This window comes from Myotis brandtii, unplaced genomic scaffold (genome assembly GCF_000412655.1).
Source record: "Myotis brandtii unplaced genomic scaffold, ASM41265v1 scaffold8, whole genome shotgun sequence".
NCBI classification, from domain to species: domain Eukaryota; kingdom Metazoa; phylum Chordata; class Mammalia; order Chiroptera; family Vespertilionidae; genus Myotis; species Myotis brandtii.
In genome coordinates this window covers 12,995,695-13,014,705 of record NW_005371219.1, presented here as the reverse complement: position 1 = coordinate 13,014,705, position 19,011 = coordinate 12,995,695, and the positions used below count along the sequence as shown (strand labels likewise).

Below are 19,011 nucleotides of genomic sequence, written 5' to 3'. Positions count from 1 at the left end.
TTCCTTTTTTTTTTTGGAAAAATGTTTTTTTTTCCTTTTTTAATTTTTTTTTTTTTTTTTTTTTTTTTATCTTTCCACAGGCACATTGGGAAGGTCTCACAGGCAGAATAACTTTCAACAAAACCAATGGCTTACGAACAGATTTTGATTTGGATGTGATCAGCCTCAAGGAAGAAGGACTGGAAAAGGTACTTTAGGCATTCAGCTTATTTACTTTAAGTTATTAAATGAAACACACAGACATACAGTACAAGTGGGAAATAGAACTAAAATGCTAGATTTGAGGCATACAGTAACACCATGTGGAGATATTGGCAATGCAATGGTATATACAATGAGAGTTTAAAGAGAGAATATCCTGGAAGCCCATGGATTGCTTGGGGAGATATTGTAGTTTGGAATGATTTTAGTATAGAACCATGAATTTAAAACTATTCTGAGAGGGGAAGTGAGAGATGAGTGGTGGCAGAAGGCATTAACTTAACCCCCAGTAATTGTGTTAATTCAAAGAATAGTAGTGCATTGGGACTAAGATTTTAGTAAGTAATGAGGGAGCCAGATGACAAAGGTAAGAGGAGACAATAATAAAGGTAGAAATCAAATACTGGAGAAGAAATAATTGGGATAAATTAACATTAGAAAGAAATTGGCACAAATCTCCTGGGAAGACAGATAAGGTATTGAGAACACGTTGAAGGCACGTTAGAGAACAAGGGTATTGAAATAGTTCACAACAAATGTTTTTAATAGCTTCAAAAATTAGTACATGAAGTTATCACCTAAAAAACGGAGGTGGGATTTAGTTTAGTCAGATCTTAAGAATAAGGTAAATATTTTTGAGATGCCATTGTGGCAAATTTGACTTTGAATCAGTAGAAATAGTTAAGTAACAAAAATTACTCATTTTTTAAAAATTTAGTAGAATGGTTAAGAGATCAAGGACTAGATTCAGAAAAATTGGGCTCAAATCCTTGCTCTGCCATTTATAGACAGATTTTTTTTAATACCTCTAAAATAAAATGTCTTTAACTGCATCCTGGGTAATAGCAATATTTGCCTCATGACGACTAATAAGTCTTGTTGATTTTACTTTTATTTGTTCCTGAAAAGTATAGTTACCAATTACTAGATGAAAAGACAGAGCCCCTATCTAGATAGAGCTCTCAGTTTTGAAGGGTCACTGCATGGTGACTCAGGAGGCTTAAATTACAAGTCTAGTTCCATTGCACATGTGTGGACTTCATCCTTCTGCCCAGCTTCTCCAGAGCCAAATTCCTCATCTCAAAAAGTAGAGTGCAAAGGGCTTCATTCTTAGGCTGAAGTGAGAATTTCATGATCTCTAATGATCTCTGAAAAACAAAAAAACCCTGGAAATACCTTCTTTAAGGGCCCAGACTAGCATTTTAACTATTCCCAATACTATCTATATGGGGCAAGGAAAATCAACAAAGAAAATGTGTGAAATGCTGGCTTTATCCATTATGTCTTTTCATATTACTGCCTTTTCCTCATTTTGTCTTGGTCATCTTTGACCAGCACACTTCATTTAATCATCAGAGAACATCTATTGTGTGCCATTATGAAGGTTATACTCTAGTGAAGGAGACCTGCCAGTAATAAATAGACTCATAAAACTATAATTTTGGATTGGGCAGTAATAAGTGATCAAACAGATATATTGTCATTTGGATCATTTTCTGGAATATGAACCTTAGGATTGAAACAGTTAATAGGAATAAAGTTCATGCTTTTTATGTTTATAATTGTGGAACAGATAAAGCAGGAAGAAACAGATTGTATTTCAGACAGATAGGCTGGACATGTTCGGGGAGATGAACTTGGGGTTAAAATCTTCCTATGGACACATCCTTTCCACTTAGATAGTGCCAATAGATCAATGTGAATCTTTTCCACTCTATCTCAACGGGGACCTTGGGTGGAACCCAGCTCAGTTAGCCATGGTCCAAGAAGAGTCACCAATACCATTTACACAACCAGCCACATCTATCCAAAGAAGCTCACAGGGCCATGGAAGTGCCTCTGTGGAGCAGATGAGGGAGAATAAAGGGGAAAAACCAGTAGGTAACTGTCTGTGTCAGGCAGTATACCGTAATAGAACAACGTCTTTCTTTAAGAGTCCCATATGGAGTACTAATAGTAAGAAAAGGAAAATCTAACAGACCAAACCTCATGGGGGCGGTAAGAGATCAACCAAAGGACCTGTATGCATTCATATAAGCATAAGCCCTGGACACAGACAGTAGCGGTGTGAGGGCATGTGCTGGAGGGTGGGAATGGCTGGGGAGAGGTCAATGGGGGTAAAAGAGACATATATAATACTTTAAACAATAAAGAATTTTTTAAAAAAAGGAAAAGGAAGATCAGATAAGTGGTTTTCCAAGCTTGAATTCTTCAGTTCAAAGACCACAGCATATATTCTACTTTCAAAATATATTTAGAATCCATTCGTTTCTCTCCACATCCATTGCTGAAATCAAAGCAAAGGGACCTTATACCTGGACATCTCCATTAGAGTCTCAACAAGCCTCTCTGTCCTAATCCTCCTAGTGATCCATTCTCAAACCACCGCAGCCAGCCAATATCTTTAAAAACAAATTGATGTCATTCCTCTATTCAAACGCTTCCATTTACAGTGCATTTCCTATCTCTCCCTCTCACCTCTCACCATCCTCTTAGATGTTTTCTAAGCTCCAGCTACATTGACTTTTTTTTTCATTTTCTCACAGATTTAAAGTTTTCTATTACTTGGTAATAGAGTTTCCCAGTCTGGAATACACATCTCTATCCCCTTTGCCTGACTAATTCTTATTCATTCTTAGGGTAGCTGCTTAAATATTATTTCCTTAGATAGGCATCCCCAAAGTCCCTATTAAATTTGAGTTTCTCAGAGTACCCTATACCATTCCTTTCTGATACCTACCACAATATATATGTATTTACATGTACACTTTTTAAAAGGCTGTGTTCCTAGCAAGAATACATGTCCTGTTAAATGGAAAAAAATGTATTCTTACCCACTATTTATATATTCAAGACCTAGCAAAGTGTCTGGCACAAACTACATCCTCAAGAAATATTTATTGACTGTTAAATGAATGCAGAACACTATGTGAATCATAAGAAATACTTCATCTGGAATGCTACTCAAGTGTCTGCTGCAAAGGTATTCTCTTAGCCTAGTTTTTTTCTAGCGTTGCTCCATACCTACAGAGTGAGTACAGAGAAATCCTACAGTTAGGCAGTCCTTAGGCTGGGGTGGTGGGTCAGGGCATCCAGGGGTAAAGGATCTGATAGTGCAGAAGACAGCACTGAAGTCTAAGCTTATAAGGAGGCACATCACACCAGGCAAATTTACTCCCCTACATTGTGTAATGTAATACTTTCTGACACTCCAATATTACATCAAAGAGTAAAAATAATCATCATTCTATTTGTATACTTTTTCTTCTAATAAATATGTGGTGTGGAAATAAACAAAGGCCAATCAAATGAGAACAAGCAGTAGTTATTATTCAGGGCTTGCAAGGGAGCCAGCCACCGTCACTTTCATCTGGCAGAGATTTAAGGGCAGGCAGGAGAGTGGAAAAGCTTTAGAGCAGAAAAAGGGGAATTTCTCAGGGGTCTGAGGAAACTGGAAGTGGACTAACTAGAAGTAGGCATCTTGGGTGATCGGTTGGAGGGCATATTTAACTTTCTTTGCTAGATTCTGAGTACAAAAGGGAGGAGGGGAGCTAGCAGTTACTGAACAAATTTTAATTATTCTGGGCAGATAGCTGCAGAGGTTGTAGCTTGTAGTTTGTCGACGGAAGATAATTTCTCCAGAGATTCTGGGCCGAAGTTCTATTGTCACACATGGTCTGACCGTTATCTGTTTGTGTAGTCCGTCTTTCAGTGGAATTATTTGGTGTCACTTAGAAGGAGAGGGGAAAAAGTAAGGCCAAGGGAAATTGAGGAAATACAAAAAATTTCTTTATAATTCATAATTAAATGAGGTATTTTTGTTTTGTTTTTTAGGTTTTGTATTGTTTTCAGAATGTATAACTACTATGTCATTTATCATTAGGAATGGTTTAACCTTACCTCTGAAGCTTTGATATGTGGTTAGGAAAGACCAGCTTCAGATGGAAGAAAACACTTGAAAAATGGCATAAAATGTTAAGAAATGTTCAGAAGGTTCTTATAATATAACTTCAAAAGGATTCTGTTTAGAGCAAAAACAATTGAAAAGATTTTACACAAAACATGTTTGAATTGAGATAATGACACTACATGATAATGGTGCATTTCCATTGCAAGATGAAATATCTAGAGGCCATTTAGGGGAAAATAACCACTTGTACTTAAAACAATTCTTCTAAGAAACTATAATGCAATAATAAAATCACTGAATTCTGACAGACGTTGAATTTTTTAATTGAATGTCCTTTGTCATCACTATGTACATCATCAGATGCTTTCCAAGGGGGAACAAAATCACTCTTGCCCCTTCACTTTTTCAGTTGCTTAAATGGATTTTTATTGTATGAGAGGATATTTGCTTCTAAGTAGATGTGTTAAAATAAAATCATTCTGTGTACCTCTCCTGTCCCTTCTTTAGCATCAAGGTTTTTCTATCTGTTCTGGTTATTTTTCTGATAATGTCTTGCATGTTACGTTTATATTCAAAGAGAACTGGGAGAATAAATTTATTTGTCTCTTTGACAGAGAAAGAGCCTAATACATTCTTATTAAAAGTGTTTTATTTTAATACTAGAGGCCCGTTGCATGAAGATTCACACAATAGGCCTTCCTTCCCCTGGCTGCCGGCACCAGTTTTTCCTCTGGCACCCGGAACCCAGGCCTTTGGTCAGGCCTCGAGACTTGGCTTCTCCACTTGGTCCGCAGCAGTGAGGCTTGGCTTCTCCGCTCAGGCCACAGCAGTGAGGCGGAGCAGAGAAGCCAAGCCTCTTCAGTCTTCAGTTGTTTTCAATCTTTGCTCTGTGCCTGCATATGCATATTAACCACCATCTTATTTGGGTTAATTTGCATACTCAACCTTATTGGCTGGTGGGTGTAGCAGAGTGACACCAATTTGCATGTTTCTCTTTTATTAGTGTAGATTATATTTATTAAAAAACATAATAATGAAAAGAATATATTTCTCTTGCTAAAGGCCTGGTGTTTAGGACTATGAACAATTACACCATGTGTTTGCCTCATCACACTTTTATAATAAAATCAGCTTCTATCTTGTGCATCCTTAGAGAAAATCTTGTAAAAGAAAAGAGGCCATCTTATGGAATGTTTATCAATTTCTCCGAAGTTAAGAGTCCAAATAAATAATATAAAGCAAAATAATTTATACTTGCAAACCTTTAAAAGTTTAAATGTGTCATATTTATTTTCACGTTAAGCTTCTTCATTCCAACTTTTAAAGTCTTTAGTTTCTGGCCCTAGCTGGCTTTGCTCAGTGGATAGAGCATTAGCCTGTGGACTGAAAGGTCCCAGGTTCGATTCTGGTCAAGGGCACAAACCTTAGTTGCAGGCCTGGGCCCTGTTCAGGGCTTGTGCACAGGCATCCAATCGATGTGTTTCTCTCACATCAGTGTTTCTCTCTGTCTTCTCCTCTCTCTTCCACTCTCTCTAAAAATCAATGGAAAAATATCCTCGGGTGAGGATTAAAAAAAAATCTTTACTTTCTTCATATCCACTTTTGCATTGGGACTCACTAGTACAGAAATTGCTAACAGCAATCCATAGGCTTCTTGCTGAAAACCTCAAAATTTTGATAATACATGGAGAGGGTTAGAATTAGTGAAACCCTACCTGTCTGAGTTTAGAGCCAAAAATGTTCCAGGATCAAAACGTTCAAATTGCTTTTTGAAGAATTTTTTGTAGAGTATACATTTTAAGAAAAAGCAGTAATTTTCTAATAAATCTTTGCTATTGACTTTTCTCTTGTCCGCAGAATCCTGTACTTATTAACTCCCTATGAAAAAGGTTTCTGAATGGAATTTACAGACTTCAAAATTAATTTTGAACTGAAAATGATGAAAATATTTCTTTGACAGATTTTCAGAGACCTGATGCATAGCAGTTTGTATCTTTCTTTCTTTAATGGCATTTGATACATACCCTGGTCCCCATGGCAACAATAACCCCCAGCTTTCCTGGGAACTGAGGTTTGTTTTGCCTCCCTGTAGGAAGGCACTGCTAATGGTAACAGTAACCTTCCAGCCTGTCAGAAACGAGTTGTTTGATTCTTAAAAAGCAAAAATGCATCCTGAGCAGGATCCAAGTGTAGTGTCTTTCTTTGGAGATGTTAGCTATTTAATTTGTCACACTATTATATGTAATTTGCCTTGTCTCAGAACTGGACAGACATATTTTGTTTGTGTGTCAGTGTGTTTATAGTTATTATTTTGCTTGATAATGTTTAACCTTCAGGATGGTAAAATAGTTAAGAAAGCTATTTACAGATGATTTTTATGTTTAGAAATTAATAGTATTACTTTATCGGAGCACACACAATTTTGTTTTTTCATCCAACAGAGAATACAAACTATTGATACTTTTCTTTCAACTACTGAATTTTAATTAAACATGTACCTACCATAAACATAATTGTAATGCATTGGTTTGATTTCAAAGTAAACTCAATTACAATTTTACTCTTTGAAAAGTGGCCTTTAATTGAATTACATCACATTGTTTATTTGAGAACAGTTAATTCATTGATTTAATTTCTTTAAAAAAAAACTATCACCTGTCTCTTACGCTTTAATTATGTTTAGGGTTACTTTGCCCTGCATAAAAATAAGAATCTTAAAGTTAATAAATCTATGTTTAGATAAGTCATCTCTTTTTTTGTGAGATAACTATATACTTATTAATTTATTGTCTTCATATTAACACATAATGGTTTTCAAATGGTGAAGTTCTAGAGCCTATGGAAACTGGTGGATATTTGGATTTAGGAAAGTGATTAACTGAAGAGTTCTTTGTTCTATCCTCATGGTCCAAATCACTGATGTATGAAGATGATTCAATTCCCAATTAATTGTTCTTTACTCAGCGCATAGACATTGAGTGATCAGATACCAGTTTTGTTTAAGTAATCTCCCATTAATACTTAGCCCAATGGAAGTATGCACATTACTATTGATATTAGACAGTACTATTTTTAGATGGCAATGCAAATAGCTGTTCATGTACGCATAGCTTAGAGAAACCTGAGTTTGGAAATTATTTATAAAAAATGAGTACACGAATTAATAGAGAAATATACAGTCTACCAGTATGTATTCAGTTAATTGGAGAGAACATTTATCTTCTAAATGTAAATGAGCATTTAATATCAATACCTTTCTTATGCTTTCCACTTTTCAATATCCTCAAACAGCACCATCAAGGATAGTACTGTTCTTCTGAAAGGAATGATAAATACTCTTTAAGGAAAACTCTACTTTCTGGGTCATGTGGTTGGAGGCAACTAATTATCGGGAGATTTTTCTTTAAGTGAACTTAATTTTTTGTTTTGCTAATCCTCACCTGAGGATATTTTTCCATTGATTTTTAGAGAGAGTGAAAAGGAAAAGAGAGACAGAGAAAAAAATTGATGTGAGAGAGACACATAGATTGGTTGCCTCCTGTACACACCCGACCAGGGCCAGGGAACCTGCAACCAAGCTCTGTGCCCTTGACCAGAATTGAACCCAGGACCCTTCAGCCCGCAGACCAATGCTCTATCTATTGAGCCAAACCGGTTTGGGCTTAAGTGAAATTACTTTATGATAGAGACTTCACATTGTGCTAAGACTGCTTCAAATATAATGAGCATTGTGGTCTCTGATGATCACTACACAGGCTTTCTATGGAAAAGTACCACTTATGCTCTTTGCTCAAGACAAATATATTTGTCTGACATTAAGTCAAACCATGTACAGAAGCATATTACACTCATATGATATTTATTTTATGGAATCACTAAAATTAAGAATTGATTAATTTTTAACACCAGATGGAAATACTCATAATAGTGTACAAATAGGTCTTATTTAATTGATATAATAATTATAACTCTATGAGGTAGGTATTACTATTTGCCCATTTATAGATGAGGAAATTGAACAGCAGAGAAGTAATATGCCCATGTCACCTGATGGAAATGGGATTATGGCAGTTTGGTACATCCTTCAGAGTCTGAGCCATTAACTATAAGACTATGGTGCAAATTATGCAAGGAACATAATACACTAAAGCTTTAGCTATGATTAACTTGGGTATGTGCATAAGTTCAAAGTTTAAATTGATGTTCTATTTTATATCTTGTGTATTTTATAATTTGACAGTAAACATACATTATTTTTATGAAGAAAAGCAAATTTATTTTAAGAATCATTGAGAAGATGAAAATGAATAATGCCATGTTTTCTATAGTTCTTTATGGTATTTGAAGTACTTTTATATTACTTATTTAGTTTGTCCTGATAATAAGGATGCATTATACTTTATTAGCCAAACCATGGCTTTTTAAATTGTATAAGAGGGTGCTATTAATATTTACACTAGGAAGACAATTTTAAATTTGAAATATCCAAGTAAACTAAGATATATACTTACTCTACTTAAAACATCTCTGTGAGGTCAAGAGTGCTTAGCTATCATTATTCCATTTCAGAACTGAAAATAAAAAAGTACTTAAAAGACTTTATTAAATCATATGATAAAAAGTTGATTCTGAAAATACATGAAAAGAAATAAGATTATCTTGACTTAGTCCATGGTTCTTGTGATTAAAACAAAACCAAGCACAAAATCCACTGTTGACAATTTCCTCAAGCAATAGAAAATTTTGAATTATAGAATTACAGGAGACTTAAAATCCAGTAATCATACAAAATTTTATTTGATTTAATATTTTATATCACTGAAATTTCTGAAACTCCATAACATTATGCTGAGAAACCTGAGTTTTACAAAAGGGAATAGCTAATATTTGTGATTACAGGAAATTATGGATTCATATTCTATGAACCAGAACCCCTCCATCCAAATAGAAAAGCAACTAACGGAGAATGAAACTAAATATTAGTATGTTTATATGAGTGAATGTTTAGCTCAGTTATTTTTTTTTAATAAAAAGTAGTCATGGAAGACACTAGTAAGTGAAATGGGCAATATTATGTATTAGTGATTTGGTTAGAAATTTGAAAAACTTACTGATTGAGCTTAAGAGTTGTCGTTAGGCAGACCTTAGCAGACAAAGTATATTTGCCAGTGTTTTAGCTGATAGAATTACACATGTGAAAAATTTGACTATTTAGCCAATGGTCGGGGGGAGGGGGGGATTCCAAAGAAATGGCATTTGCATAATAGGTATTAATTACAAACTGGGGACAGAAAAGTAGCAGTCACTGCAAAATAGGATCTACAGATGTCTTGTTTAGCCAACAGAGTGTTTTTAATGATTTTGAATTTGAAGCACTTTAAGCAGATCAGCAGGCATTCCATGTTTTACATCCTGGCTGTCCTTCCTCACCCAAGTTCCCAGCAGGGCCTCTCCTAGCTCTGGCGACGCCTTGCTGGGAACTTGAAAAAGCACCTGCTCTGGGAACATGCAACCCCAAGGCACACAGCTCTGTGAGCAGATCAGGCTCAGAATGTGGCCCCTACTTGCTGTTCTGCCTTGAGATTTTCTGAAATTTAAAACTACCCACCCTCCCCTGGAAATTCTTTCTATTGGCTTATGCCCTTCCACTTCAATGTCAATGTTACCTGAATGCCTTTCATTACAGACCCTGAATGTCTTTATGACATCATAATATTTATAGTCTAAATTAAATAATTTAATTATCCCAAGGGTACTTTACTTTGGAAAGAATACTGAAGCAAGATATTTTTTTCTCACTGTGTTATTTGACTTTTTCATTTCTTGACCCAAACTTCAGAAATATGTAGTTTTTCATAGTAAGAAGAAAATTAACTGCAATGAAAATATATGGCAAGAGAGATTTTTTTAGCCATCACTAAAAAACATGTTTTTGAGACACTAGTATAGTTGAATACATTCTTGAAAAAAATGTATTAGGGTTTGCACTTATATGCAAGTATTAGAGTGACATGGCTATTCTTATGTAGAACAGAAATTACTAATATTTCCACTTTTGAGCTTTTCTACAGAGATTATTAAACATCTTAAGAGGTTACTAGGAAAGTGATGGAAATTAAAGGGGATCAAAAGAGTAAATATAATGATATATAAAGAAAATAAAAGGATCATAATATTTAATTTGGATAAGGTTATGCTGATGAGACTCTTGCTAGCATATTAGGGAAAATATTACCTGATATATCAATGTCACTATACATATAGTGACTATTGATGACTCTCAGGTTTAAGAGGGTGGGAAAAATATTACTCCTTATCTCCTTATGCCTCTGTTCTCCTTTAGTGATGACCATTGTTATATGATGGTGAAATGGTGAAATTCATGCACACCGTCCATCTGAACTATATATTTATGGCATCCTGTGCTTATATATGGATTCAGTGGGTATAAAGTGTCTAAACACTGAGTGTATATACACTAATCCAGCAATTTTTAACCTTTTTCATCTCTCAGCACACATAAACTAATTACTAAAATTCTGGGGCACACCAAGACATGTATTTCTGGCCAATCTGACAAAAAATAGGTATAATTTTGATTCATTCACACCTGATGCCTAATCTAAGGGATAAAAGGTTAGTGTTTCTGACTAAATAGTCAGGAATTGCATGTTTTAAAAATTCTTGAGGCACGCTGGATGAAAATTCCTGCCTAATCTATCACAAAGTAAATTAAATACATTAAAATGGAATACAGGTGGGACTACTGGAATGGGTTCAATAGATGAGACTGTACAGTAATTTCCTTTCCTCTGAGTATTTTAAAAGCTGCACAGGTGTATTTTTTCAAGCTCTAAGAGGAATTCTGCGTATGATTTTGCCTTACTGGGTGTTATGCAGAATACCAATCAATGCCTCTCTTAAACCTGCCTTTACCAATTAATTTATCCTGGATCCCTAGGTTTTGCTCTGTCTTTTAGCTTTGTTCATGTAGTAATGTGGTTTGTTATCTTTACAATGAGAGGCTGAGAAAGATCCATTTCAGTAAAAGATATGCACCATTAATGAGTTTCTGGCCAGCTATCAAGGTATCATCAAATGTGGTTTATCTTGGTGAATGAAAGTTTGAATGGAAAATTAAGCGCCCACACTGACTGTAGAAGTGCAGTGGATCATTTTGTTCCTTAATGTCACACTTCACTGGACATACTTCTCAGAGCAGTGAATCATGCTTAAAACAAGTAGCCTTTACTTTAATGACGGCAGATAATGCAGCAGAGGTGAATAATAAGTGTGAAAAATCTTAACTTTCTCTGGCAGTACTCTCTCCTATGTGCCCGATGGACAATTTACAAAGCACATATGCTGTTTTATAGATTGGAACCTGGGATCCAGCCAGTGGCCTGAATATGACAGAAAGTCAAAAGGGAAAACCAGCCAACATCACAGATTCCTTATCTAACCGTTCTTTGATCGTCACCACCATTTTGGTAAGTATTTATTTTTCCATTCTTTTCAGACAAAACATAGATAAACATAGAAACAGAAGAGAACATTATAATTGGAGCAGTAATGAACAGAATGTAATGCATTTTGCAGTTATTTAGCAATTACTGTATAGCAGATGAGTCGATGTTAACCTAGTAGCAGTTTTATTTTGTTAGTCTTCAGTGATGTAAATTATATTCATGTTTGGGCCGGTCAGATTGATTAATACTATAGCTTCATGTACATGGAAATCTTTACATTTCCACAAAATTAGTTACTATTGAAAAATTATCAATGTTAAGGTTTAAAAATATGTGGACATGCAGCTGTACAAATATAGTTATGTGAGAAGCTGCATGTGAACTCTGCTTTTGGTTTCATTTCCTGCAAATAGATTTTCAGAAGGCATGTCATTTATTTTTAGGATTTTTCTATAATAAGTTTAACCTTGCTTTCAATTTAATTGTTTTTAACCTGAAGAATCACTTTTACCTTACCAATCTTCCTAATGAAATCAAATGAAAAGTGTTTTTTTAAGTCACAGATATTTTTACCACCAACAGAATTCAATTAATACTGATAAGCTAGATATTTTTTGCCCACTTGTAATGATATATTTCTATTAGATTACACAGTAATGTTCACTTATGTCTAGTATGCCATTTGCAAATGGGAAATTTAATTTTAGGATAAGCAAGGAGCTCTTACATTATTTAATCAGTAATTTTACTTATAGAATATGCTTATCAGTGCTAGTTCTTTTATATCTCAATAAGAATGTGAGATTAATGTCCAGAACAAACTACCACATACTTTTAGCATTTATACATTTTCTAAATTTGATTTATGGTGGGAAATCAAGCCAAAGGAATTTATAATCTTGTCCTTTTAGTAACAGCAAGGGATGTCAGATCTCTAGGCATGTCATGATAAAATAGTTTGGGTTCAGGACTCTTGATAATGAAGCAAAGCTGCTAATCATGAAATGACAGTGATGGAAATGTACCAGGTTTTTAAAATCATTTTCATGCTAAGAACCTTAGGAATACTTGCTCTCTCGGTATCATATCCAAGCTTCCTCAGTTATCTTTTACTTAACTTTATGTCTCCCTTTCTTTTCAAAGATATCTTTCATCCCCCCAGTTCTTCAGCTCTGTTCTTCAGTTGGAATGTTCTTACAGGATGGTACCATGTCCTTTTTTTTTCTGCCAGTATGTCCTGGACCTCATTACCTCCTGCTAGAACTATTGCCCTAACCAAGTAGCTATCCCTTTCGCTGATGGCTTTCCCCTTCCCAGTGTACCCTACTCTCTACCTTAAAAATCTAGTTCTGTAACTTTCCTGCTTTTTTGCTTATAAATCTTTAGTATATTCATATTAACTTTTAAAAGGGCCCCTACATTTTGACCCTGGTGTTCAAAGCCTTCGACAGTCTTGACTTCTTTTACCTTTCTATCCTCATTCCCCATTACTCCCACTCAGGATCCCCGTGTTTTAATTAAACTGGGAGAACCATTTAGCCTGCCACCATGATTGTGTTAACTCTCTTCTTTTCATCTGTAATCCGTTTCTCTCCATTTCTGAGATACTCTAGTTCTTATCAGTATTTTATATTATTTAGAATTAATATTATGCTATTTTTAAATTATTTCATATCTTTCATATTCTTCCTAGATATTACTGTACATTCCTTGACTGTATGTCCTGTTTTGATACCGTATGTGCTTCTACAATGCTTGTAAAGAGTTCTGTACTCGGGTCCTCCATGGTCTTCAGCAATCAACCCCATACTCTTTTCTTCTCTACAATCCAGCCAAACTTTCATATATTTCACTTATTTGATGGCTCCAAATTTTTGCTCAGTTTTTATATTTCACCATGAAAATCATATTCAGCCTTCCAGACCAATCTCAAATGACCCAGACTCCATGAAACTGCATGATTTCTCCATTAACCGGTGCATATGTATGTGTGTTGGGGATAGTGGTTTATATGATTCATACATTTTATAAATCATAATACTTTATCATGGTACGTACCATGCTTTTTTTTAATTTTAGAAAATATCTGTCTTCTTTTGACACGAATGTGTTCAAGGCCAATGATCAAATTTTACACTTTTTAAATATAGCAGTGTCAGAGAAAGCGCCTAGGGCACAGTCAGCACTCAAATTTTTTTGTCAATTTCAATTAAATAAACGGTATTTAACTAAAAGGAAAATTACAGGAACTGGGTAACTTCCAAATGACTGTATTTAGTGTTCAGGTAATTGCAAACTTATGCAAACAAAGCATGTGATCAAAGGATCCATATAATTGCTCAATCTTGCTTAATTACTAAGGGTTGTTTTTTAAGAACTATCCAGACTTTCTCTAACAATAGATAAGTTTGTGCCTATCAATAAACAAATGCTATTTAACATTGAATTCATATCAGAGCCAGGCATAAAGCTGTTAAAAGGATAATGCTCCCCAAAACTCACTCATACTTTTTAAAATAGTATTTCTAGGCTTTAGACATTTTTTTATAACTTCCACAGATAGTTCTGATCTATAACGATGATTGAGAACTGTTCTGATCATTACCCTATGTAACTAAGATGTAAAATCATCGGTGGAACATATGCTGAGCTTACATTTTAATAAATAGCTTATTTATACTCTATGTCACTCAACTGGTTTCTAAGAGATTCTGGCATTTATTAAGAGGAAAGGCAATTTATTTATTTTTATATCACTTAGTTGAAAAAAAATTCCAAATTTTCTGATCACAAAGTTTCCTCACACCAGAAAGAACAGATTTGAAGTGAGCATTTACCTTATTTATGTAAGTGCTGTGCTTGATGTAATTTAATGGCATTTAATTGCTATTTATAATGATGCAGTGATCATTTGATTTATGTTGTGGTTATTTTGTTCTTTACTCTCTTGGAAAATCTCAGGGGAGAGTCCGGCTATTATGAATAATGGCATGTCCACAAAGAGAAGTTCACTTATTCTTCTTGTTCAATACATTTTTATGTGTCTTTAGAAAAACCAGTGAAGTTTTTAGAATATAGCATTATCAGTGTGTCAATAATAATCAGCTCAATTCCTCATTAATCTATTCATGTTTTTATTTTATTTGTATTTATATTTATTCATTACTTTATCTAACACATATATATTGAATGATGATGATATATCAGGCATTGTACTAAAAGCTATATTTGATTGATTAACAAATAGACATGGTCTTTTTTCTGATTGACATTAGAAAATGGTATGGAGTATAGAAAGAAGTACACACACACACACACACACATACACACACACACACACACACCCCCTTGTGAGTAGGGTATAAGAGAAAGAAAATGGAAGGATGCCTTTTACAGGATGTTTCTCAGTTATACCCAGGTCAGGAGTGAAAGGAAAAGTCAGTTTAGGGTTTAGTATGGAAGAATAGACAGCTGAGACTTGACGTTTGGGAAGGAATTAGCAAGGTAAAGAAAGAAAAGGGAAAGGAGTATCCTAGGCAGAAAGAACAACATATTCAAGGGCTCTAAAGTTGAAGATATCTTGGAAATTTTCAAAATTGAAAGACCATCACTGGAGCTGGTGCTTTGAACTGCTTCTCTGCTTCATCTAATTTAATCTTATGAAGATTGTATGTTACAAAAGAAGAGCAGACATTTTTACATGCCTAGTATCTGCTAGACATTGTTCAAAGCACCACTCATGGATTTACTGGTTTAATTGTCACAATAACCTTTTGTGGTAGTACCATTATTAATGCTATTTTATCGGTGAGAAAGCTGAGGTCCAGATTGCCTATGTAAACTACTCATAATCATACAGCTAGAAAATAGAGTAGTGGGTTTCAACCAATCTGGGTAGCCAACTTGAACAGCCAGTACTCTGAGATAAAAGCTCTAGTGGCCCACCATGGAAAAGTCTAACAATTATAATTTACTAGAGGCCCGGTGCATGACATTCGTGCAATGGAGGGTGTGGGGGTCCCTCAGTCCAACCTGCACCCTCTCCAATCTGGGAGCCCTCAGGGGAGCCCTCTCCAATCCGGGAGTTTCTGTCTGTCTTTGCAATCATATGAGCGAATTGTCTGAGACCCCCATTCAGTTTGGTTTGTTGCTCACAGAATAATAGAGGCATTTTTTTTTCTTTGCTTCATTGGTGGAGATTTCCTGGAAGTTTTAGGATATCTTCCCTTTAATTTTTCCTAGACACTCAGATTTTACTTATGTCTCTCACCTTTGCTTTCCCTCCATCCCCCACTGCAACAGTAACTTGCTCCAGACTCACTTTGCTCTAGTGCAGTGGTTCCCAACTTTGGCTGCACGTTAGAATCACCTGGGAATCTTTTTTAAAATCCTGATTTCTGGGCCTCATCCTCCGGAAATTGTTTCTTTGTTACTAATGTTGTGGCCACACCCCATAACAAAGAAACAGAATTTCCAGAGGATGAGGCCCAGAAATCAGGATTTTAAAAAGATTCCCAGGTGATTCTAATGTGCAGCCAAGGTTGAGAACCATTGCTCTGGTGTCTAGGAGAGACATCTGCCACCAGAACTACGATTCCCAGCATTCCTGATGCTCCCTGTGCTACTGGGAGCGACTGAGGGAGCTAAGTCCCCCCAAGCCTCTGGCTCTCCCACTCTGCTCTCCACCCAGTGCTGTGTATGCAAATTAACCCACCATTTTTGCCAGGTTAATTTGCATACTCACTCCTGATTGGCTGGTGAGCATAGTGGAGGAATGGTCAATTTACATGTTTCTCTTTTATTATATAGGATGACCAAAATAGTGTCTTGAGTAATGATTACTCACTTAAAGCAATGCTTCTCATTCATAAATCCCACATATGTTTCATACTGTGATGCTGTTATGGTGTGTCCTCAAACATTGAGACATATTCATCTTCAAAGACAAGATTATGGCTACTTGTGCTTCAATGTCTTGGGCCTCTTATTTCGCTCCTCTCCTAACTTAGCACTCAGTTTTCTTTCAGCCTCCTCAAACCATAATCTCATATTTTTATGGGTCATCAAATTAATATTGGGGCTAATCTAATCCCCTTCAACAGGAACCTATACCCAATATAGTGTCTAAGTGAGGCAAATAATTATAGCATGGAATTAATTCACTTTAGAAAGTCCTAAATAATTTTATAAATGCTTAAATTGTTTTAGTTTTGAATTAAGATCAATGTGTCATACAATTTGGAAATTTTTGTAACTTTACCTGCACATCTATCCCTAAACTTCAGGTTTATTCATGCCTTCTAACATTCCTCATATTAAAACTCTGTTTTTCAAGTTTCAACCTCAATTGTTGTTAAAATTTCTTGCTTCTTGTGTTCATTGTTATTAATGGAACTAAAAATATCAACCTTAGAATCATGCTTTTATTTATGATGATTTCATATATCGCATAGAGATGGTCAAATCCTAATTGTGAACATAATAACAAAAATACTAATTCTGAATGAGATTTAGACAGCTTTTGAGGAATGCTTTGTGCAGTTTTCAGTTTATAATCTCAACTTGTAGTCCTCACTGCTGTGGATTCACTAGCTAGAGGCAATATCAGGTGAATGAATATTTATTTAAGTTCATATAGTGAATGCCTATTTCCCTCTGTGTTCTTGGTTTTCAATAGATTTTTCCTACCTTTCTAAATATGTGGAGTGTTTCCCACATTGCAGCTTCTATATAATAACTGTTTTTTGTCCATCAGAAAATTACTAGTACTTAAATGCCAGTGTACATATTCTGTCCCTTGATGACTAGTGACACTTTATTGTGCAAATTACCATGAATTTGGTTACTTTTTCAGAAAAATCAATTACTATTAAGGAGGGTTACTCAATGAATTTAACAAATGTGCTTGCATCTGTATCTTAGCCTTTTTTATTTTCCTAGCACTTCCTGGCAGGTTGTGTATTTCAGCAGTGAGTTTACTTGCTGGGGCTTGTAAAGCTTATTGTCAACAGTTCACAGATACAGAAGGCTTATCTGGGAGCAAACTCCCATGGACAATGGGAAGAATCATAGGACAAAAGTCAAAAGTGACCAAAATCAACCTTTAAATAGTTCTGCAGCTTCTTCCATAATACGAACAAAAGCGGATTTCTAAGGCTTCCAGTCTGCCACTGTAATAAGTTTTCCCTCTGATTCTTCTCTTTCCATTGTCACAAAAGGACCATAAAGCACTGAGTTCATCTTAGAGAGCTGTTAGCATTCCTATTGGAATTCTGGACACTGCAGCTTCACAAAGAAAACGGTTTTCATTCTTAGTGACCCCTACAATATTTCTAAGTAGGTGTTTTATAAGTACTACTTAAATGTTAACATGAGAGAGATGAGAATGTCTCATTCAAACTGTCTCCTCATACCCCGTTCCTGCAGCCAGCTTGCTCAAAGGCCATTGAATCTTCTCTCACCATAATTTTTTCTTCTATTTCCAGGTTTGTGTGGGCATTACATTTTCCCCTTTTGTTCTTACTCAATGTGTTTTATTTCTAATAACTTCTCATATTTTCTTAGACCTCCAGATTACATAGGTAAACATAAAACTATTGGTGATAAGACCATTGAGAAGAAAAAAAAAGAAGGCCATGTGTTTTAATGTGAAATTAGGCATAATTTTTTTAAAAAATCCTAGGGTCTCAATCTTTAAGGGCTTTATAAGTAACTGAGAAGCTTATTTTTTTACCATATAATCACACACACACACACACACACACACACACACACACACACACACACCTGCTTCCTTCATTCTTCTGTATCTACTTATATAAAAACCCTGGGTGTAACATCATGTCCTGAAGCTCGACCAACCAGAAGGAAGTCACTCTGCAGAGGTCTTCTTGGAAACGGCTGCACCCTCCCCCAGCTGTTTCCTGGAGGGCTAGGTTTCAGACAGGAACCCGCCCTCAGAGCAGAGTGTGGAAGTACTGAGTCCTGGGTTGCCTTGCCAAGGGCTGCGCCCTCCCCGAGCTGTTTCCCACGAGGCCTGAGGGAAGAACCCACCCTTGGAGCGCCAGGAGCGCCCAGCAGCAGTCAGTCCTGGGTTGCTGAGGGGGAGGCCACAGTGTGGTAGAACTCTGGGTCTAGCCCAATAGGAGGCGTGGCCGGCCTTCAAACCAGATCCTGACAGTAGGGAGGAGGCAGCCCCATTCCTCACAGAATCTGCTTTTGGATAGCTTGCTGTCAGTGGCCTGCCAGCCAGGAACCCCATTCACCTGCACCCCAGGCCCTGACAGGAGGGAGCCCCATTCCTCACAGAATTGACAGGTGGCCAGCTCGCTGTCAAGGGCCTGCCAGCTAGGAATCCTATTCACCTGCATATCTATACAAAGTTTTAATACATTATATTAGAGGTTGTGGTGGTACTGTTTTACCCACAGC

The 19,011-nt window shown here is 35.9% G+C and overlaps 1 protein-coding gene across 6 annotated transcripts in view; it reads left to right on the top strand.

Moving 5' to 3' along the window:
* GRIK2 (glutamate receptor, ionotropic, kainate 2) overlaps positions 1-19,011 on the top strand; it is a 580,918-nt gene that overhangs the window by 372,311 nt on the left and 189,596 nt on the right. For all 6 annotated transcript variants that reach the window (XM_005883802.2, XM_014531347.1, XM_014531350.1 and 3 more), the window contains 2 exons: positions 81-188; positions 11,488-11,601. In XM_005883802.2, coding sequence (XP_005883864.1) covers positions 81-188; positions 11,488-11,601 — 222 coding nt within the window. The remainder of the gene's footprint in view (positions 1-80; positions 189-11,487; positions 11,602-19,011) is intronic.